Source organism: Trichophyton benhamiae (assembly GCF_000151125.1).
Source record: "Trichophyton benhamiae CBS 112371 chromosome Unknown contix01456_5.r1.exp, whole genome shotgun sequence".
NCBI lineage: Eukaryota > Fungi > Ascomycota > Eurotiomycetes > Onygenales > Arthrodermataceae > Trichophyton > Trichophyton benhamiae.
In genome coordinates this window covers 537,835-560,306 of record NW_003315080.1, presented here as the reverse complement: position 1 = coordinate 560,306, position 22,472 = coordinate 537,835, and the positions used below count along the sequence as shown (strand labels likewise).

Here is a 22,472-nt window from a genome sequence, read left to right as displayed (position 1 = left end):
ACTAGAGTAGTTAGTTAGTTACAGAGTCAGAAGACTGTAACTAATTTAATCATATAATTTGAAGGCACTTCGTAAATCCCATACAATATTAGGAGACCAATTGGATCTCACGATATCTGTAAAGTTGAACCAGAGATTCAGAATTGGCGCATACTTTTGTATAGCCTCACTGGCAGCACAGCTGAACCAAGAATAAACGAACCGCCTGCTTCAAGATTAAAACCCAAGCCAGGCATATCCACGCCCTAACCGTCCTCAACAGTCCTTCTCTTTACACTTTTTTCAGTGGCTTTATTGTGGGAACGTTTTGTCGCCTGTGTTGGCTGTTGACCGTGTTGAAGACTTTCTTGGATTCATCTCTCGGTTGCGCTTGAAAAGTATCAGTCTCGTAGCTGTTTATCAAGCCGCTGACCTTGAGGGAAGCCCTTTATTTGGCTGCAGACAGGATAGTCCCTTTAGTCGATGTACGGAGTAGTTGTATCTTCGACAATAATAATATCTTTTGATGCTCTTCGTATTCCTTGGTAGGAGGAACTATGATGACTAAGCTGATTAATAACATTTAACTCTGACTAAGAAAACTAAGATTTAGCTTACTCAGCAACCTCCTTAACGCTTTGGCCAGTTCTTGCTGACTAAGTCCAGCGGATTATGGCATGTGTTAATCGCTGATCTCCTCCTCCGCGTATATTTGCACATTGTATTAATTATTTATATTAACAGGATTTTTTGATTTACTGATATAAGAGGATTCTAGATAGTCACTGATATAACGGGCTATCTAAGCACTAGCGACTCGGTGTCTTGTCCGCGCCATGGACGCCATTTCAGCCACACGAAGGTAACGACGAAGCACGACAAGATACATAACTACCCAAGGCTCCTCCCCGGCAAACTGCCCGGAGCTAGCTCCGTACAACTTGATCCCTTGACGAGCAGGCAGGCAGTCAGAGAATACTGGTGGAGACATCGCTACAAATATACACCTGGCCGTCGATGCCCCCGAGTAACTATAAAACTCCATATTATTGACTCGACCGAGGCTATATACATAGAAAATATAAGGGCGGAATGAGCCCGCGAGCATAAAAAGACGCATCCAGGAGATGATGTGGCCCCTGAGCCATATCTACGGAGGACATCGTTACCTTGCCTCCCTGTGGGGGTGGAACGGATTCCGCGGCCTGCAGGCTTGTGCAGGTTTGCCCCAGGATGAAATGATTGCTGGCCCAATCACCGTGCTTGCGAAGATGCGGAAGACGGCAGCTCAGTGTGCGTGCGGGAGCTGATTCAGTGTCGATGATGCGCCTGGGGGAGATGCCCTGCGGGCACCAATGGCCACTTCTGGGAGAAAAAGACATATATTCAGCAGGGCCGCGTTCCTGTCCTCTGTGGTTGATCTGGAAGTGCCATAAATATATGTCGACCGGTGATGGTAGCTGATTGAGCTGTACCGGTCTGCTATCTATTGTATCTACTCTGCAAAGAGCTGGCGGGATGGCTTCCCACACGATACTGATAGCCCTCGTGGCCATTGGTTACCTGCTCCTTAAATATTTCAACAAGACCGATGTTGCTAAGGTCAAGAATCTCCCAGAGATACCCGGGGTGCCAATGTTTGGCAACCTCCTCCAGCTAGGAGACTCGCATGCTAAACGAGCGGCTGCCTGGGTGAAGGAGTATGGACCGGTCTTCCAGGTCCGGCTGGGCAATAGGGTGAGTGGCACTAACCCATGGCCGGACTATTAGAATCATGTAGTTGCTAATGATAGCTGGGATAGAGAGTTATCTTTGCCAACACCTTCGAGTCCGTGAAGTACCTATGGATAACACACCAGTCGTCCTTGATTTCACGTCCAAAGTTACACACATTCCATTCCGTCGTTTCCAGCTCTCAGGGATTCACCATTGGAACATCGCCGTGGGACGAATCCTGCAAGAGACGCCGCAAGGCTGCTGCTACAGCCCTGAACAGGCCGGCAGTACAGTCCTACATGCCTATCATTGACCTGGAATCGACCACCAGTATCAAGGAGCTGTTGGCAGACAGCAAAGATGGAACTGTTGATATCGATCCAAACCCATATTTCCAGCGTTTCGCCCTGAACACCAGCCTGACCCTGAACTACGGCATCCGTATCGATGGTAGCATTGACGATGAGCTGTTGAAGGAGATCGTGACGGTGGAGCGCGCGGTTAGCAACTTCAGAAGCACCAGCAACAACTGGCAGGACTATATCCCCCTTCTCCGGCTATGGCCTACCAGTAACAGCCAGTCAGTCGAGTTTCGGGAACGTCGAGATAAGTACATGAGCAAGCTGCTTGAGATGCTAAAGGAACGTATTGCAAATGGCACCGATAAGCCATGCATCACGGGAAATATAATCAAGGACCCCGAAGCAAAGCTCAACGAAGGTGAGTCTCCCAGATGCTGCCTTTTAAGCGCTTTCATGACTAGTTACTCCATACTGACGCTTATTCTCAGCGGAGCGGAAGTCCATTTGTTTGACCATGGTGTCTGCTGGTCTTGACACTGTTCCTGGGAACCTGATCATGGGAATCGCATACCTTGCCTCTGAGCATGGCCAGGAGATTCAGACTCGCGCTTACGAGGAGATCATGAAGGTCTATCCCAACGGAGACGCCTGGGAGAAATGTCTGGTTGAGGAGAAGGTCCCGTACATCACAGCTCTGGTGAAGGAGGTCCTCCGCTTCTTTATTGTAATTCCCATCTGTCTCCCCCGTGTCAGTATCAAGGACATCACCTGGAAGGACTCTGTAATTCCCGCTGGAACCACCTTTTTCATGGTAAGACATCAGCATGCATTTTAACAAGTTACCCTGTACTCCTTATGGCTAACGAGACAACCAGAATGCGTACGCTGCCAACTACGACTCTAATCACTTCAAGGAGCCCTTCGAATTCCGACCAGAGCGCTACCTCGACGTTGCTGACGGGACGGGCACGCCACATTATGCCTATGGTGCAGGAAGTCGTATGTGCGCAGGCTCACATCTCGCGAACCGTGAGCTTTTCACTGCGTTTCTCCGTATAATCTCCGCTTTTACGATCGTTCCGGCAAAGGACAGGGCGGATGATCCCGTACTCGATCCCATCGACTGCACGGATAACAAGACCTCGCTGACTCTCGACCCTCGGCCGTTCAAAGTCGGTTTCAGGGTGCGTGATCGAGCAAAGTTGGATCAATGGATCAGAGAGTCGGACGAGAGAACCAAAGACCTGTAAATATGGACACGCTTATACAGCTGCCTGCAGGTGGATACAAGTCAGCTAGTCAATTCATCAACTAGTTAGTTATATGACGACAAATATATGCCCCTTTTTAGCTAATTCTCCGTCTTGACTGTTTTATGCTTAAAGCAACAGTTTTAACTACGCTGCCAAGTTATAGTTATTGGGTATCGCGAGCAAACATCTCAGCCGTTGCTGGTCGCTTGCGATTCATCGTACTCTGCCTTCGTACTGGTGTTTTCTTCTCCTCTTTTTCTCAGCCGGAGATGCGAGCCAATCCTGGCTGCGGCGCTCCGTACGAGCGCATGAGATTACTCTGGACGCCCAAGATATGCACTCCATCCGCTTGGCTTGCGCACGTCAGGAGCAGCTAACCTCCTCCACAGTTAGTTCCCTGCTCAAGGGTCCAAAATTATTCAAGGATTCAAGGGTTCAAAGGCACCTGGACCTTGCAAGCGCCGGTTTCCTTCCTGCTGGCGGGTTTTTGGTGCTGTTTCTGGAACATCAGAGGTACATCCCGAGAGACTCCTGTCAGGCTAGGATGCAACCCTTGACCCAGTCAACCAAGAGCAGGATTCACATTCCTCTAAGACAGTCATATAACGGTGGGTGACGGCATAACTATGTAACTAGTCATCTCACTGGGTGATTGGGATGCAGACCTGCCTTGCCTTGCTGCAACACGGCCGTGGCAAGGCTCTCTCAAAAGTAGTGCACCGTCCCTCGCCAGCAAACCTCCCTTCTGCAGCAAATCCCTGGATTCTCCTCTCCGCTTGCAGCAACCGCCTTGGCCGTGCATTCAACTTGATTGGCACAGTGATCGTTTCCCATGTCACAGAGGTAGTGCTATAGGTGCTGGGATCGAGCAGTATCCTGGTCCCCGAGCCGAATGGCGGGCAAAGATGTCGCCCGCGGTAGTCGTATGTACTCTCCCATACGGCGAACACCGCGTAATATTATGCAGCTAGGTACTCGATATTTTATATCCTGGGATCCACAGCCGATGGAGAAGCTGGCTAGAGCCGTTCTTTTCTTTTATTTTAAGCATGTTTATATCCTCCTGTTGGGTCTACTGGCGTCCCGTCAGCTTCATCCCATTTGAACAACCGTTCGAAAGGTGGATTCTGGCCTGGTCTGATACCCGATAATGAGCGAGAAAGCCACGGTCAGCGAGGCCGTCATGAAGACATCGACTGGTGACCCTGAGCCGTTAGACATCGTCCATAATACTGAGGCCGAGAAACGGCTTCTTCGCAAATGTGATCTCCATGTTGTGCCGGTTCTTACTTTCTTATTTTTGCTTGCGTTTCTCGATCGAATCAACATTGGCAATGCTCGACTTCAGGGCCTGGAGAAGGATCTCAACATGACTGGGCGGGACTACAACATTGCGCTGTTGATATTTTTCATCCCATATATCCTATGCGAACTTCCCAGCAATTTGATCTTGAAGAAAGTGGCGCCATCAACCTGGATAAGCGGTATAATTGCAGCATGGGGTCAGTGATTCAACATGAGAACTATGACTTGAGGTGCTGCTTCACATCACTGACCGGCCGTATAGGGGTGGTTACCATCTGCCAGGGCGTCACTAAAAGCTTTGCAGGATTAGTTGTGTGTCGATTTCTACTCGGGATGTTTGAGGCTGGGTTCTTCCCAGGTATTTTATACCTCGTTATACTCTAGGATTCGTACTCAGTGTTAACCAAAAGTTCCCAGGGTGTGTCTACCTCATCTCCATGTACTATAGGAGACATGAACTCCAAAAGCGAGTCAACTTTTTCTTCTCTGCCAGTATCATTGCCGGTGCCTTTAGCGGAGTGAGCTTGCCCTTGACCCTTAATCTGCCATGTATATATTACATACTAACAATTGATAGCTACTCGCGTATGGAATTGCTCGCCTGGATGGAACAGCGGGTTACAGTGGATGGCGCTGGATCTTCATCATTGAAGGACTCGCTACCGTCGTCTTTGCCGTTATCTCAAAGTTCTTCATTGTTGACTGGCCGGAGACGGCCAAATTCTTGAACGACCAAGAGCGCAAGATGCTTCTTGCGCGTTTGACTCTTGATAATAAGGGCGCACAAATGAACCGCCTCGACCGACCAGCCTTGAAACGCTGCTTATTTGATATTAAGATATATCTCGGGTAAGTAATGCGCATTTCTTCATCGAGACTACAAGCTTACATCGAGTTAGGATGGTCATGTACTTTGGAGCTGTGACCTCTGGATATGCTACTGCTTTCTTCACTCCTACCATCCTCCATCAATTCGGCTGGGCACCGCTCAAAGCTCAAGTAATGAGCATCCCAATCTTTGTTGTTTCAACCGTGATCACCCTAGCCCTGGCCTGGGTTTCCGACGCCATACGCCATCGCTTTGCTTTCACTATTTTGGGATGCGTCATAGCGACCGTCGGCTACGTCCTGCTTCTCTGCCAGCAACATGTTCCCATAGGAGCTCGATACTTTGCTGTCTTTGCGATTACCATTGGCACTTTCATCACACAGCCCATCTGTGTGACGTGGCTCAGTAATTGCATGGCAGGACACTATAAACGCTCCTTTTCTACCTCCTTCCAAGTTGCGTTTGGTAACTTTGGAGGCATACTTGCAAGCAATATATTTTTGGACTCAGAAAAGCCCCTTTATCCGACTGGGTTTGGAACGACCCTGGCAGCATTCTGGCTATGTGGAATTGCCTGTATAATTCTTCTCTTCGTTCTCATCCGGGAGAACCGAATCCGCGATGCGGGAGGTCGAGATTATCGGTTTCAGTTACCGGAAGAAGAAGTCACTAATCTCGGAGACGATCATCCATCATTCAGATTCTCGTATTAGAGCTTCTTTTCTTGGATAGTATAGCTAGCAGTATATGGAGCATCAAAAGACTTAATGATATTAAATGATAATAATAATTTCTGTATTATTCAATACTGCAAAGCTTCACAACGAATCCCATAGATAAATACCGTGGTCTAAAGACCTGGAGTACCTACACAGTCCACCTGAATCAACGAAAAACCTGAAAATACATCACGAACCCGAGTATCGACATTACTATATAACCATTGAAGGCGCTCCATCATTTGCGTTGCACAACCTATTTCCATGTAGAAACCACAACTCCCAACTCCACCCCAGAGAAAACAGAAAGAACGGAAAAAATAATACTTGTCATGTTCTTACTCTTCCTCGGCAGAGTTAGTTAGTGACAAGTAAGCAGTCCAGGCAATTCCGACAGACGACACAAATGGCTAAATCTGTGTTAGCAAGTGATAAGGTAAGTAACTTAGGACCAATAGCTGGATAACACATACAATCTGGAACTGGATAGGAATTAAACGGAAATTCATGATTTGCACGGCTGGCCAGAGCACGAAATTAGCCTTCAGGGTAGGAAGGTAGACGTCTTCGAATTTACGAGACAGAGCACGCCGGCCGCCACCTTCTGCCACGGTCATAAAGGTGAAGAAACACGCCAGACCTAATCATGTTAGTTATCTTCTCCTCCCACTCTGCAGTAGGGCGGGGTGTGAGGGTGAGAATGAGAATATATACCGATTGGAGCAAAGATGAGTTGGTCCATCGCAACACGCTTCAATGCTGGAATGGTTGCATGGGACTGGGTCACCGGGAATATGTGGGATAAGAAGCTGAACCACCGGTGCTGGATGGGCGCCATGAAGAAGCCATATGCCATAAAGCGAGTGAGTCTCTCAAAGTCAAACGGAGCAGGCCGCCTTCTGTAGAAATTCAGCTCTCCCACGGCTGGTGGTTTTTCCTTCTCCAAGTCTTGCAAATCAATTGATATGAAGCTGGTTGTGTCCCGGTGCCTCGGTAGTTCCTTGCATCTAGCACTTATGGCGGATATCGACTGTGCAACCGTGTCCGCTATTCCACCCAGAACCTATAGAATTATTTCCCGTCAGCACGGCTCCGAGTAGCCCCCTCCGTATCTCTGAACTCTTTAGTGGGAGGCAAGGGTCGAGGTATCCTTACAGCATTCGTCACCATCGTTGTCAGAACTGTCGTGCAAATCATCGTTAGCCTCTTATCTCGGTCCCAGTCCTATATTAAGGGATAACGGTGATGCCCGGGACATACCGGGATTCTGAGCATAGTACGTGTTAAATTTGGCAATCAGCCTCATGGTCACGGCGATCTCGATGAGGAATATGATGGCATGTAGCAGAGGCTAGATATGAAGAAAACGGTTAGTTCTTGAGCAATGCTGGTATAATACAGCCTCTATCTCGGCTTCTGGAGTAGCGGGAGGCGCAAGAATGTTGATCCAACAAATGCTGGTAAGGTTTCAACTGACCACACGACCGTAGATATATCGACTGTCCAAGGCCCGGAGCAGACCCCATTTCGACTGGTTCATCATGGTTGCCTGGGACCGTCTCGACCGTCTTCTGTCGACAGGATCTCCCTTGCGTAGATGGACGTAGATGTGGGCGGCTGTGGATAGAGCGAGACCGGGTTGGGCATGGAGATGTCCTCGCGGTCCTGTTGCTGTATGACGCAAGGCCCTTTTTTGCTCCGTTTGACGCTTTTGACGCTCAAGAGATTTGAAGTTGCTGGAAAAAGGCTGCAAGTCGAGCAAAGCAGCCAATCAGGGTGGTATAAATTCGCTTAGTAAGTACATGACTAAGATGTATACGAGCCTGCGCTTTCTTTCACAAGCAAAGCCGAAGAAGCCGCAGGAGAAGCAGCAGAAAGAATGGGCGATGATAGTCATAAGGGGGCGATCAGGCAGGGTGTAGAGCTCCGTAGGGAGTGGTTCTTATTATTGACCGGGTACTTAATATGCAACCCGCCATCTATTCTAGTTCATGCGCTGTATTACCGGGCGATCCGCTGTTGGACAAGCCCCTTAAATATCGGCCTTTGCGTACGCTACTATGTCAGGCAAATCTCGGATCTCCATGGTTTCGTTTGATGCCAGGTCAATCAGTCTCACAACCTCCAAGTGAAGAAGCCCTGGGGATAGCGGAAGAAGCCTTAGTCTTGTGGAATGACATGTGCCGGGGTGGAGAGGCCTGGTGAATAAGAGTCAGCAATCGCAGTAACCAGCTTGTATCTTTCTAAGCAGCTGACATGGCGCTTACCCTATTTTTGAATCAGTGCTGAGGCAAAGAAGATCAGTCTCGTGAGGGGCCGCATTTTGTTGCATTGCATAGACAATGTTTTCGTCAACAACGGCCTCCGCAACTTCATCTGCCCTCTTTATGGAGGAAGACGAAGACGGCCGGGGAACATGTGTTCGCGCGTCTGAACGTCTTCGAAACGGGACGGCAGAAAGGCCGAATTTCCTTGCCTTCGTCGACGTGTTTACAATAAAAACGTCCCAGTCAAATGGCTTGCCAACCTCGACGCTAGGAGGACCGAAGAATGATATCTTCACTCCATGGTCTGTTGGAGCAAAAGAGGTGACCTGCGGCGTAGTTGGTTCTTGCGTTGACTGGTCGCTCCCCCGGGATATTACGCTTCGTCGCAACGTATTACTAACGCCTCCCAGGGACTGGTTTGTAGGCCTGGAGAAGTCGACGCTTGTCCTCCAGCGCATTGAGATCTTTGGACGACATTCGTCCGAGACTAGCACAGTAACTTTGAGCGAGATGTCAAGCATAGATGTCACTGGTGCGCCATCGGCAAAATCTGAGGATATGAGTTTATAGACCAATGAGATATCATCCCGTGCTGGACAGCTGATAGGGGGTGAGAAGCCAATTGCTTGGGCCAGGGGTTCCACGGTTCCATTAGTTAGGGATAAATTAGCCTCCTCCAAGACAATTTCATAGCTGGTAAAGGGAGTTGCCTCAAAGTCGAGGCTAGCAGTTGTTGACAACTTTTTCAAAACGGTGGTCGATCGGGAATATCTAATCCTAGCACTTGCAGCCGGGATAATGCGAATGGGGTGATACGACGTCTGCTGGATGTTATACATTGACCCTTCGGGCTGGGTAGAGGGGACAAGCCGTAATATCCGAGAGGCAGGAAGGTACGGATCTATATCCTCTCCGGTAGCGGTCAAGGGTTGAAATATATTTGTAGATGCTGGCGTGAGTCGAGGTAGATATTGATCATTGCTGGCCAAGGTCTGTGAGCCCTGAGGACTAAAGCTTGCAGACGCCCTAAAAAAAACGGATGGATGTCTTAGGCGCACTCGAGGGCGGTCTAAGATCGTGTCAGCTCAGGAAATGGTTAAACTGCATAGATGGGCCAGATACTGACAAAGGAATGCTTCTGATTTCCATATCACATATGCATGGTTTCCATCCCCTCCATCCTCGACAGCTTCATCAACAATGACGAATGGGTCATCTTTCCTATCCACGGTTTGGGAATATATTAAATCCTTTGAGCTCTGTTCCTCTTCTCCTGACTCACTCGAACCTCCTTCATCAATAGCGAAGACTTCAAAACGTACACTGAGGTTTGATATGCAAGCCTCTAGACTGTCATTTGGGAAATCAGACAGGCAAAGCACTAGGTAAAGTGTAATATGTTCATCTGTTCATTCGCCTGGTATCAGTAATGGGATAGCAACAACCCGAAAGCTAGGGGTTTAAATCCATACCGAAAAACAGCAGTTGACGTTGTTGAATTTTTGACAGATATGTGCCTGGATCCCCAGAACTCTCCTGTATAGACCCCAGCAGCTCTTCTATATTCAGGTCTGAAGCGTGCGGGATGACCGTATCCAGCGTCGCATCTTGTAGGAATTGGTATTCAGACATGTTAATATCAGGGTATCATGCAAGGCTCAACAAAACGAGATAATCACAATGAAAAAGTACAGGCTAAGTCTCGCACTTCCAGCCGCAGACAACCAAAAAAATCAGAATAATACCAAGCAAAAAGACCTTGACCTCTTCTCTCTGCTTGGTTTTGCAGGAAGTTGATGTCTAAAAGTCGAACCAGCTGGAATTCCCAAATAGGCAAACGTCGCAGGCCCAAAGGGGGCCTTCCTCACGTGACCCGCGCTAAGATTTTCTTCGCGCGCCAAAAGTCTCAGAAGCTTCAAGCTTTTTGTCGAGATCAACAGACGCAGCCGACGATACCTTGAAGGAGCTCCTCTGTGGGAGGCGGATAGTGGCTGGCACATAGGGTTGCTTTCAGAGCGTTTTTGCAATATTGTGCTGGGTGTCGCCCGCTTAAGCAGGAAACAAACCTGCTGTAACGTTTGCGAAGCGTCCCTCGACTCGTCACGATGAATGCCCCAGAGGGTCTACAGATACCGCCAGCACTCTGGCAGGAGGCACGGAATGCCGAGGGCAGGGTTTACTACTACAATGTTCAAACTAAAGCCACCCAATGGACGAAACCATTGGAATTAATGACTCCAGTGGAGGTGGGTATTCTTCCTTGTACCACTATCTTTGAACACTACTGATAGTTCTCCAGCGCGCTTTGGCAAATCAGCCATGGAAAGAATATACGGCGGCGGGTGGGCGCAAGTACTGGTATAACACCGAAACCAAACAAAGCTCTTGGGAAATGCCAGAGGTTTACAAAAATGCTCAAGCTCAAGCTCAAGCTCAGCCTGCTTCTAAGCCAGCTCCTACGTACGTTTTCGATAGTCTCTGGATTTGCATAGGCGAAATCTAATATAGCTATCTTTAGTGCTCCGACCTTTGTTGCTGGTGGTGTAGGCGCATTCCCTACCTACCAAACTCCAGCTCACGATCGTGACGAACATGACCGAAGCGCAAACGATCGACGACACGGATATGGGGGTGGCATTGACATCAACGGTGCTAACGCAATAGCTGCAGCAAATCAGCAGTCCGACTCCGGTTTTGCTTCGTTTGAGGAGGCAGAGGCTACCTTCATGAGACTCCTTCGACGCAGCAATGTTCAGCCAGACTGGTCTTGGGAGCAAGTTATGCGTGCCGTTATCAAGGACCCTCAATACCGTTCACTCAAGGATCCCAGAGACCGAAAGGCCGCATTTGACAAATACGTTCTCGAAGTTCGCGCGCAAGAAAAGGATAAGGCGAAAGAGAGATTTGCTAAATTGAGAGCAGATTTCGGTACCATGCTGAAGAGCCACCCTGAAATCAAGCATTATACCCGCTGGAAAACAATTCGACCTATTATCGAAGGTGAAACTATTTTTAGATCCACAGATGATGAAGGTGAACGCAGGCAGCTGTTCGAGGAGTATAAATCGGAGCTGAAAAAAGAGCATGCGGAGAAGCAAGCCAATGCGCGTAAATCCGCAAGGGATGACCTAGTTGATATTTTGAAAACTCTGAATCTGGAACCCTACACTCGCTGGTCAGAAGCCCAGGAGATAATTCAGTCTAATGAAAAAATCCAAGGGGATGAGAAGTTTAAGGCTTTGACCAAATCGGATATCCTAACCGCATTTGAGAATCATATCAAGTCTCTTGAACGGGTGTTCAACGACGTTAGACAACAGCAAAAGGCTAGTAAGACTAGAAGAGAACGTCAAGCAAGAGATGCTTTTATATCTTTGCTACAAGAGCTTAGGTCCCAAGGCAAGATCAAAGCGGGTAGCAAATGGATGAATATCTACCCATTAATTGAAGAAGATCCAAGATATACGGCAATGCTTGGACAGTCTGGATCTAGCCCTCTAGATTTATTCTGGGACGTGGTTGAAGAGGAAGAACGTGCTATCCGGGGCCCAAGAAATGATGTCCTGGATGTTCTTGATGTAAGGCTCTATCCATTTGATCTTTTGTCTAAGTGGTTTAAAAGTGGCGTTAACATTTTGATTCTAGGATAAACGGTTTGAGACGACGTTGAAAACTACGTTTGATGAGTTTAAATCTGTGATGAGAACTGATCGTCGTACTGCTACAATTGACCAAGACACTCTCCAGCTCATATTTGATCGTTTACAAGAGAAGCTCCTTCGACGTACAGAAGATGAGAAGCATGCAGCTAATCGGCAACAGCGGCGCGCGATTGATCTTCTACGATCCCGCATCAAGCACCTTGAACCCCCGGTCCAGGCAAATGATACGTGGGAAGACGTAAAACCCAGAATCGAAAAGATGGAGGAATACCGAGCGGTAGAATCGGAGGACGCACGCCGCTCGGCATTCGAAAAAGTTGTGCGCCGTTTGAAGGAAAAGGAGGAGGATGCTGAACGTGATCGCGAAGCTCGCGGACGGGACCGGCCATCACGCCGCGACCACTACGACCGCGTAGACCGAGATGACCGCAATGGACAGAGATGGTCAGGCTCTGGACGTCGTAGCCGTACCCCTGAACCAGATGCGTACGAAGCGGATCGCCGCAAAGCCCAAGCAGACCGGGAAAGATCATATCGCAAAGCCAGTGGATTTTCATCACCGCCTAGGCATCATGACCGTGACCGTAGAGACCGGGACCGCGATCGTGAAAGGGATCGGGACAGAGGTCGTGATCGTGATAGAAGCATCTCTCGGCATCGTCGAGATCGCCGTATCCGAGAAGATGAACGAGATAGGTTATACCACAGTCGCGCTGACCCTCGAACCAGCCGCGACGAACTGGATTATGGAGGCGGTGATACCGATACCGCTGCACGTAGTGTGACTAGTGAGCGCCGCAGACGCCGTGATAGTGATACGGAGAGCGTTGGCAGCCGGTCCGCAAAACGGTACAGGCGTGAACCCGATCGTCTAAGTGGTACAAATGGTGGGAGACGGGGCAAAGAGAAGGAAGAGAAGGCAGCACCTGTGGTGGAAGAGAAGGCTGTTCATTCTGGCAGTGAGGAAGGGGAGATTGAGGAAGACTAGGGGATGTATACTGGATCTATTTCTGTACTTTCATCAAACCAACATCTTAGCCTATATTGCCATAGTTTAGAACTTTAGACTTGATAACTACATAGGCCAATACCTCTGTGCGTTGGATAATCCATCCATTCAACTAAATTTTTTGTTTCAAACGAGTGGAGCTGAGGCAGATGTTGAATCGAATCACCAAAGTTGAGGTACAGGTTTATCATCCTGTGAAAACGGTACAGGTACAAAAGAATGGAAAGGCAAGTTTTATTTAAAAAAACTGCAATTTGTTTGTTTTAACCTTCTCAAATTCTTGAGCTCATAGGGGCGCTACTGAGTGTGCGCCGCGGCATCTCAAAGCCTTGATCGACATTGTGAGCCTCATAGCCATCACCGGGCGCCTCTTTTCCACACTGCATGAGAATTGTGGAAGGGCGTGGCATAGAAATCATGAACAGGTACTTCTGTCACGAGTATTCAAACATTTATGCAGATGACCCGGCGTATGGAAAATTCTTTGTGTCATCGTCGTCATCGTCATCACCATATGACGTTTCCTCTCCGAAGAAGCGGATGGTACGCCATCCTTGGCCGGCATTTAGGTTGGAGATACTGACACGGTTCAAGCGGCGGTCCCTTACAACCCTCCAGTAGTTCTCCTGCCAGTGTGGCCATCGACGATTACGACCATCATGGCCATTATCCCGTGGGACAGCCTTTTCAACTCTCTTCTTCCAGGAAGAACTAGAATAACGTTAGATACAAAATAGAGTGTGGCCAGGGGTAGTCAAAACTTACGAAGTTTCCACTCAACTTCTGCTCCTGATCAAGTTGGGAATTATGCTTGTTGATACGTGGTCTGTAGGTGCTGGGGTCACGTCTGAAAGTAACATCCAGGTTTTGAAGGAAGCGGTTGCACCCTGTAAGAAGAGATTCGGGCTTGTTTGCTTTTGACTTGACAGAAGGAGCTCCTTCGAACAAGATGACACGGTCCGCGAGATAGGTAGCCATAATGAAATCGTGCTCAACAACGAATGCAGTCTTCTTGGTGTGCATAATGAATCTCTTGATAACACGAGCAGCAACGATACGCTGCTCGGAATCAAGGTACGCACTTGGTTCGTCAATCAGGTAAATATCAGCTGGCATACCCAGGGCCAAGACGATAGCAACACGCTGCAATTCACCACCAGATAAGTTTTGGACTTCTTGGTCAATGAAGTCATCCAGCTTAAGTGGTTTGTACACATCAGTCTGGAATTGTGGCGACAAGAAGGCAGCCTTGATCTTCTTGAAAAAGAGTTGTCGAACGGTGCCTTGGAACTTGGGTGTGATAGTTTGTGGTTTCATGCTGATGTTCATTGGAGGGACGTTCTGGCCACCATCTGGCTTAATTGCGCCAGCCAACATCTTACAGAAAGTAGTCTTGCCAGTTCCATTTTCTCCCATCATGACAATGATTTCGGAATCAGTGAACTGACCGCTATCAATGGTAAGGTGGAAATTTCCAAGTGTCTTCTCCATTTTTGGATAGCTAAAGGCTCTATCCTTGTCAATCATAATATCATCGCCAGCTTCAGCAATTCGGAAAGTCAAAGATTCTTCACGGAAACGAAGATTCTCCGTTGGGATGTGACCGTCAAGGAAGACGTTGATACCTTCACGGACTGAGGCTGGGAGTGTAACCACACCGTAGACAGCAGGACGACCGTATAGAACACAGATAAAGTCAGAGAGGTAGTCTAGAACGGACAAATCGTGCTCGACGACAATAACGTAGTCGTCTGGTCGAAGAAGTTCACGAATCATACGGGCAGCAGCAAGACGCTGCTTGACATCCAGGTAGGAAGAAGGCTCATCGAACATGTACCTAATCTAGTATTAGATCATCTTCTTCGACTCCGGGCATGAGGGTTAACTTACACGTCCGCTTGCTGAACGCAGACAAGACCAATGGCAAAGCGCTGGAGTTCTCCACCAGAGAGCAGGCCGATCTCACGGTTTTTGACTTGCTGGAGTTCTAAAACGGAGAGTTAGAAGAGCGTTATCTTGGGCATAAAAAGATTACATACCTAGGACATCCATGACGTGCTCCATATTGTCCATCTGAGCGCGTGCCTCCAGGAGAGCGCCGACCTCCTTTACCGGACCCTTGACAGCTCGAGGGATCTGGTCGACATACTGGGGCTTGACGACAGCCTTGAGATCGTCTTCCAGAACCTTTGTGAAGTAGTCTTGAGGCATTTGTTAGTATATGTTTTAACCCACCCATGTCCATACAGAAGACCTACTTTGAAGCTCAGATCCACGGAAGTACTTTAAGATTTCTTCCCAGTCCGGTGGGTTGTCATATCGACCCAAGTTGGGCTTGAGCTTTCCGCTGAGAATCTTGAGTGCAGTACTCTTTCCAATACCGTTTGTTCCAACCAATCCAAGAACCTGACCCAAACGGGGCATGGGAAGTCGATGAAGCTTGAAGCTGTTGGCTGAGTAACGATGGGTGACCTGAGACTCCAGGTTGGTGGGCAGATTGATGATATGGATTGCACCAAATGGACATTTCTTTGGGCAAATACCACAACCAATGCACAGCCGTTCCGAGATAAACGCGATTTTCGAGTCTGGTGCGACTTCAATGCAGAGCTTGCCGGTACGGACCACTGGGCAAGACTTTTTGCATTCCTGGCGACATTTCTGCATACTGCTAGTCAGTTTGACCGTTCAATTGAGGCTGGTATTCAACGTCACTAACCTTTGGCTTGCACTGTTATATGCGTGAAAGATTCCGGCGTTAGAATCCTGTGTCTAACTAGGGGGGGTATATAAATATAGCGGGGTTATAGTATAGATACCTTATCGCTGTTAACGATAGCAATCCTATAGTAAAAAGGAGGGATCAGTCTGATTTCTTGTAGTATAAAGGCAGTGATAACATACCTAGTTAGTTTATCAGACATGGTGGATGGCTGCGAATGCTGTCGCCTATAGGTGTCCAGTAACTATATAAATTTATTTGTGGAGGGGCAGTATTGAAGAGAAAAGAAAAAGTTCCGGCAGCCTGGTAGCCAAAACGACCCAACTGACAGCTCCTCGACCTGCTGAGTATCAGGAGGAAGGGAGCTCTTTTCAACGAGAAACAAGAACGCGGTGGTCGTTGGGACGCTGCAGGTTTTTTGGTGCGTGGACGGCAGAGTTGAAGTCCTGGACTCGAGCGTCGTCTTGTTTTTGTGTCCTTTTTTTTTTGTTCTTTTTTTAACCTTTTTTTTTGGTCTTTTTTTTTCCCTTTTGCTTACTTATCCTCGGCCTGTGGTTCGTGCGTCATGATGAGTCAGCAACAACACAGAAAATTACCTAATCAGTGACTAAGCTATTTAATGACTCAGCTCTTACTCAGCCAGTCTAGCCTCAAGAGGCAAAGACAACGGCCGTCCGACCTTTCCACCTCTTCTTCCTTTTTTTTCCTTTGCTTCTGCGTCGTCCTTCTGCCGCCAGACAAAAAACCACCGAAGAAACCACATTTATAGAGCCACCGAACAGCGCCCTTTTGCCGGCCGCCTCTGCCTCGTCGACACGCTGAACCGCCCAGCCGGTCCCTGGTCGCGCCTGGGGGCTACCACGTTATGGATCGTAAGTGGTTTTCTGTGTCGTCTTCCACAGAGAGAGAGATACCGCCCCCGGCCCTCTGTTCTCATAGTTGACACCCCCAGCACCACACTCCAACCCCCCCTATTCCTGGCTTATTGTATGGGAGCCGAGCTTGTAGAGCTCTCTGCTGTCGGCTTTGCTGTCTGTATAACTGTTTTTGCCTCTCTTTCTGCCTGGGCTGGCCTCCTTATTCACGCGCTGGCCGTCTTGAACACCCGTTCATCCATCCCCATTTCCATCAAATTTCATCTATAAATACATCAGACCCCATCTATCCCCGCGTTCCTATGCCTCCCTGAGGAGATATAGCTACCTATAATACAATAATTACTGGCCACATGCTCCTCGCCTGTCTTTCTGTGCGCTTTGTTCCCGCGTTTGACTGCAATTGCCTGCTCAATGCTAATTGCGACCAAAACGTAGCCTCGACCGTGGTGATCCCGAACACCCTCCCCCTCGATATACGTAACGGGCATAGTCCTCTACGCTCACCACCTGGCTATGGGCTTCACGATAATGTTCCCATGCCAGATGCGCCTAGTGATGGCGAGATGTTCCCTTCAAACCCGGAGAATATGGACGACTCCGATGCCTCCCATGAATCTATGAATGCCGAAGAAGACGCAGCTTCGGCAAACGATGATGACGACGATGAAAGTGTCAACGGCGTTGATGTCGGGATGAGCTCACACCATTCTTCTGATGATGAAAGCATTGGGGGCTCGGAAGACGCGGCTGGTGAAGACGTTGCTGAATTCACAATGGAGAACGGCGTAGATGCCCCTCCGTCGGAGATGTTTTCGTCCTCACCGGGCTCAAAAAGGGGAGTAAAACGCAAGTCCTCTGTTGACGAAGAGGAATATATCAGAAACAACCCTACTCTCTACGGCCTACGACGGAGTGGACGCGCTCGTCCAACTCGGCGGCTGGATCAAGAGTCCTCAGCCTCCGAGTCTGATGTTGCCCCACCCCCAAAACGACGTCGTCCCGGCCGTACCTCTGACCGTCCTTCCCCAGTCCAGATGCCTGAGTCGTCGTCAGACTCTGATAGTGACGCGTATGAAGGTCCACGTCGCAGTCGACAGGGGAAAAAGCAACGCCGGAACAACCAAAGTGATCTGAAAAACTCCTACATACCTACACATGGTGAAGTTCGCTTTTCAACACGGCGGGCAAACAAGGTCTGTAATTACAACGAAGAGAGTGACGATAACATGTTTGAAGATGAGTACGAAGAAGGTACTCCTGGGGAATGGACATATACCGTCGATGACACCACACCGGCCATCGACAAGATCCTCTATCATCGCTTCAAAGAAGGTGTAGACCTTGAAAAACCTGATCTAGGTCGCCGTGACTGCGAATACTACACCAAGTGGCAGGGTCTAGCACATTACCATGCAACCTGGGAAACAGTCGATACCCTTGCTAACTGCCGTGGCATCAGGCGTCTAGACAACTATATCCGGAGGGAGATTGAACAGGAGATTCTCTTCATGAGAGATCCCGATGTGATCCCGGAGGAACGAGAGAAATGGAGTCTTGACCGCGAACGATATATTGAGAAAATTGACCACTTCAAGCAGGTCGAACGTGTAATCGGCTCCCGTGAAGTCGATGGTGCGACCGAATACTATATCAAATGGAAACGTTTACCTTATGATGGCTGTACATGGGAAGAAGGAAGCCTCATAAGCAACATGGCTCAAGCCCAGATTGATGCCTACCTCGACCGCTGCTCCCACCCTCCAATCTCCTCCAGAGCAGAGTCTAATCCTGCAACCCGCTCCAAGTTCGAACCTATACATACCAACCCAGACTTTATACAGAACGGTCAACTCAAGGAGTTCCAAATTAAGGGAGTCAACTTCCTTGCTTACAACTGGGTCCGCGGCCGCAACGTTGTCCTTGCCGACGAAATGGGCCTAGGTAAGACTGTCCAGACGGTAGCATTCATCAACTGGCTACGGCATGTCAGACAGCAACAGGGTCCATTCATCGTCATCGTCCCATTAAGTACCATGCCCGCCTGGAGTGAGACATTTGACTATTGGACACCTGACGTCAACTACATCGTTTACAGCGGTCCGGAGCCTGCTCGAAGGATCATCAAAGACTACGAGCTTTTGGCTGATGGCAATTTGAAACGTCCTAAATTCAATGTTCTCCTCACCACCTATGAATATGTTCTGCAAGACGCAAGCTTTTTAAACCAAATCAAATGGCAATTTATGGCAATTGATGAAGCGCATAGATTGAAAAATCGTGACTCACAGCTATATACCAAACTACTTGATTTCAAGTCGTCCTGTAGGCTCCTTATAACAGGAACTCCAGTTCAAAACAACCTAGGGGAACTCTCTGCCTTGATGGACTTTCTCAATCCAGGCGTCATCGAAATTGACGAGAATATGGACCTAAACTCAGAAGCTGCCAGTGCAAAGCTGGCTGACCTTACCCAAGCTATTCAACCCTATATGCTTCGTCGAACCAAATCCAAGGTCGAGAGTGAGCTTCCACCAAAGTCTGAGAAGATCATTCGCGTTGAGTTATCCGATGTCCAACTGGAACTGTATAAAAACATTCTGACCAAGAACTACGATGCTCTCAACCACGGCGGCAAGGGACCTAAACCGTCCCTACTCAACATCATGATGGAGTTGAAGAAAGCCAGTAATCATCCATTCATGTTCTGGGGCCCTGAAGAGCAAGCTGGAGGGAGCACACGGCGGGAAGACCAACTTAAGGCCCTTGTTACTAGTAGCGGGAAGATGATGGTTCTCGATCAGCTCCTGACTAAGTTAAAGAACGATGGCCATCGTGTGCTTATTTTCAGTCAGATGGTTCGAATGTTGAACATTTTGGCTAACTACATGGATGCTCGCGGTTTCAACTATCAGCGTCTGGATGGTACCATTGCCGCCGGCCCTCGTCGCCTCGCCATCGAACACTACAATGCCCCGGGCAGCACTGACTTTACCTTTTTACTCTCCACCCGTGCTGGTGGTCTTGGTATCAATCTGATGACAGCTGATACGGTTATATTATTCGATTCGGACTGGAACCCACAAGCTGATCTGCAGGCTATGGCTCGAGCTCACCGTATAGGGCAAACCAAGCCTGTCAGCGTATACCGTCTGGTCTCCAAGGATACCGTTGAAGAGGAGGTTTTGGAAAGAGCTAGAAACAAGCTGTTGCTGGAGTTCATAACTATCCAAAGAGGTGTTACTGACAATGAAGCCACTAGCCTCAAAAACAAGCTTGCTCAAGCTGGTCATCATGTTAATGAACCTACTTCCTTCGATGATATCTCGCGGATTCTCAAACAGCGTGGACAACGAATGTTCGAGCAATCTGATAACCAGAAGAAACTCGAAGAACTTGACATTGACGCTGTTCTTGCCAACGCTGAAGAACACAAGACTGTCGAAGAGGATGCTATTGAGGTTAGCGGAGGAATTGACTTTATCAATGAATGCCAATATGTTGATGTCAAGTTCGACGATCTTTCATGGGACGATATCATTCCAAAGGAATACCTAGAGAAGATCAAAGCTGAGGAGGAACTAGAAGCTCAAAGAAGGCCACCCCCGAAGGAAGAGCCTACTGAAAACACAAATTCTAATGCCATGATCAGCGATGAACGCGAGGAGCGGAAAGCCAAGAGGCGAGCTCGCCAACAAGTGAATTTGGATGTTGAAATCATGTCTGATGCCGAAGGCCCAGATCCCAGTGCACCTCTAAGTGAGAAGGAATACCGACATCTCATCCGTGCATACCTGAGATATGGTGATATGAAGGATCGCCAGGAAGAAATCATAAAAGAAGCACGCCTCGTGAACCGTGATCTTACCGTTGTGAAAGACGCACTCAATGAGGTCATTGAGAAGGCCACTGCCCTTGAACAGGAGGAAAACAACAGAATTCGTGCCCTTGAACGCGAGGGTAAGAGCTTTACTAAAAAGGAGCGCAAGGCAATCCTTTTCGATCACAAGGGTGTCAAACGCATCAATGCAGAAACTATCGTTAGTAGGCCTGGGGAAATGCGTCTTCTACGTGAGGCTACCTCCAGTTTACAGGACATAACGAGTTTCCGCATACCAGAAGCTACCAAAGGTGCTGATTACTCCTGCTCATGGGGTGCTCGAGAAGACGGAATGCTGTGTCTGGGCATTGCTCGCCACGGCTACGGAGCATGGACACAGATCCGCGATGATCCCGAGCTAGGCCTAAGCGACAAATTTTTCCTCGATGAGCACCGTGTCGACCGCAAGCAAGAGCGACTGAGCGGCAAGGGTGAAGGATCGAAATCTCCTGGGGCTGTACATCTGGTTCGGAGGGCGGATTACCTCATATCGGTTCTTAAGGCCAAAGCCAGCAATGGTTCTAATGCCGCGGCAAGGAAGGCTTTGGAAAATCACCACCGGAATAATAAGAAAGTCAATTCTCGGAATGCTCATCGAACCGTTTCTGCCTCTCCTGCTCCCTCTCTCCCACGAAAAGGTAGAGAAAGCGAAAAGTCGAGGCGCCGTATGCAAAACCGTGCCAGTCGGGATAGTGCGGATGGGTCTCACACTCCATTACGAGATCATCGAGATCGAGATCGGGAAAGAGACCGGGAAAGAGACCGGGAAAGAGACCGTGGGAAACCAGTCGATTCAGATAAAGCGCGCAGACATTCCAAGGAAGAAGCACATCGCCGTCGTAGTGATGATCGTACTCCAACGGGCGGTGACACTACTCTTCGGAGTATCTTCAAGCCCATCCGCGAGCATCTAAGACGAGTGTCACAGGTCACTAAGGAGAATATTCCAAGCAAGTCAAAGCGAGTTGCTGAACTTCGCCGATTACTGCAAGTGGTTGGAGACTTCATTCACGGTATTCTCGATGGTCAAGAAACTGCAGCTTCACTTGAAGAAAGATTATGGTTCGTTTTAATATGTTCCTATCACTTTCATAATTCTGTTATACTAACTTTTACGCAGGGATTACTGTGCTATTACTTACTGGCCGAACAAAGGAACACCAGGGAGCGCACTTCTCACTATGTACGAAAAGATAGCAAAGGATGGGGGACGCGTCGAAGCTTCAAATTAATTCCCCTGCCTTCTCTTACCGATCTTTCACCGAACATCTACCTGCCACCCAACCTACACAAAATATTGACCACATTGCTACCGGATATCACTTCATCATCTCACTACTATATTACATTTCCCGCTATATCTATGTTACTTTTTTCATTTCATTTATTCGCCTTTTATTTGGTTCTCTGGCTTGGAGCAGCCGGAGTTTGCTTGCATTTGTGAACGGCGTTTATTCCGTTTCTTCCTGGTGTGGTATAAGCTCCCTGGAAGAGATAGGGTTGATTCAATATAATCCCCCCCGGCTTCTCCTGCTTCGTCTTCCTCTATTTGCTTTTGCTCGTTCATTTATGTTATGTTCACCCATAGCCTTGCCTGGATTATATGTATTTCTAGATGAGCCACGTTTCCCGTTGCTTTTTACACCGTTTGTTTCTTGTCCTCAAAAGCCGTAATCGCCTTTTTTTCCTTTTCTTTTCTTTTTTTGTTCCTCTGGGGCTGGGGGTGTTTGATCTAAGGGAGCGTTGAGACTTATGAGCGATGAGGCCAGGAGGTATACATAGTCACCAGTAGAGTTTCTTTGACAAAGACACTCGAAAGAAATCAATACAAGCTAGTCTTTCCCTCACATTCATTCCGGTCTACTAGATGGCTTCTACGTAAGCTAGTATAGCGTTGCGTTGAAGTAAAATTTGTTCAAAGCATTATAGTCGTAGAGATAGTGAGCGCTCCGAA

At 48.3% G+C, this 22,472-nt stretch overlaps 7 protein-coding genes across 7 annotated transcripts; 4 read left to right on the top strand and 3 right to left on the bottom strand.

The window, feature by feature from the left end:
• Positions 1–1,497: 1,497 nt before the first annotated feature.
• Positions 1,498–3,247, top strand: ARB_03198 (cytochrome P450, putative; the record flags this gene model as incomplete). Its single annotated transcript, XM_003010451.1, has 4 exons — positions 1,498–1,716; positions 1,782–2,415; positions 2,486–2,808; positions 2,873–3,247. The coding sequence occupies 4 exons, from the start codon at positions 1,498–1,500 to the stop codon at positions 3,245–3,247; spliced, it is 1,551 nt and encodes a 516-aa protein (XP_003010497.1).
• Positions 3,248–4,400: 1,153 nt separating this feature from the next.
• On the top strand, positions 4,401–6,097 carry ARB_03197 (uncharacterized protein; the record flags this gene model as incomplete). The annotated part of the gene is made up of 4 exons (XM_003010450.1): positions 4,401–4,752; positions 4,940–5,073; positions 5,133–5,404; positions 5,455–6,097. The coding sequence occupies 4 exons, from the start codon at positions 4,401–4,403 to the stop codon at positions 6,095–6,097; spliced, it is 1,401 nt and encodes a 466-aa protein (XP_003010496.1).
• Positions 6,098–6,752: 655 nt separating this feature from the next.
• ARB_03196 (uncharacterized protein) lies at positions 6,753–7,273 on the bottom strand (the record flags this gene model as incomplete). The annotated part of the gene is made up of 2 exons (XM_003010449.1): positions 6,753–7,166; positions 7,259–7,273. 2 exons carry the CDS (start codon positions 7,271–7,273, stop codon positions 6,753–6,755), a joined length of 429 nt encoding a protein of 142 aa, XP_003010495.1.
• A 1,093-nt stretch (positions 7,274–8,366) lies between these two features.
• Positions 8,367–10,002, bottom strand: ARB_03195 (uncharacterized protein; the record flags this gene model as incomplete). Its single annotated transcript, XM_003010448.1, has 3 exons — positions 8,367–9,378; positions 9,493–9,775; positions 9,843–10,002. 3 exons carry the CDS (start codon positions 10,000–10,002, stop codon positions 8,367–8,369), a joined length of 1,455 nt encoding a protein of 484 aa, XP_003010494.1.
• A 473-nt stretch (positions 10,003–10,475) lies between these two features.
• Positions 10,476–13,020, top strand: ARB_03194 (uncharacterized protein; the record flags this gene model as incomplete). Its single annotated transcript, XM_003010447.1, has 4 exons — positions 10,476–10,616; positions 10,662–10,830; positions 10,879–11,948; positions 12,016–13,020. 4 exons carry the CDS (start codon positions 10,476–10,478, stop codon positions 13,018–13,020), a joined length of 2,385 nt encoding a protein of 794 aa, XP_003010493.1.
• Positions 13,021–13,493: 473 nt separating this feature from the next.
• On the bottom strand, positions 13,494–15,708 carry ARB_03193 (uncharacterized protein; the record flags this gene model as incomplete). Its single annotated transcript, XM_003010446.1, is given in 5 exon segments — positions 13,494–13,752; positions 13,772–14,878; positions 14,932–15,028; positions 15,081–15,242; positions 15,300–15,708. 5 exon segments carry the CDS (start codon positions 15,706–15,708, stop codon positions 13,494–13,496), a joined length of 2,034 nt encoding a protein of 677 aa, XP_003010492.1.
• Positions 15,709–17,177: 1,469 nt separating this feature from the next.
• Positions 17,178–21,750, top strand: ARB_03192 (uncharacterized protein; the record flags this gene model as incomplete). Its single annotated transcript, XM_003010445.1, has 2 exons — positions 17,178–21,580; positions 21,639–21,750. The coding sequence occupies 2 exons, from the start codon at positions 17,178–17,180 to the stop codon at positions 21,748–21,750; spliced, it is 4,515 nt and encodes a 1,504-aa protein (XP_003010491.1).
• Positions 21,751–22,472: the final 722 nt, after the last annotated feature.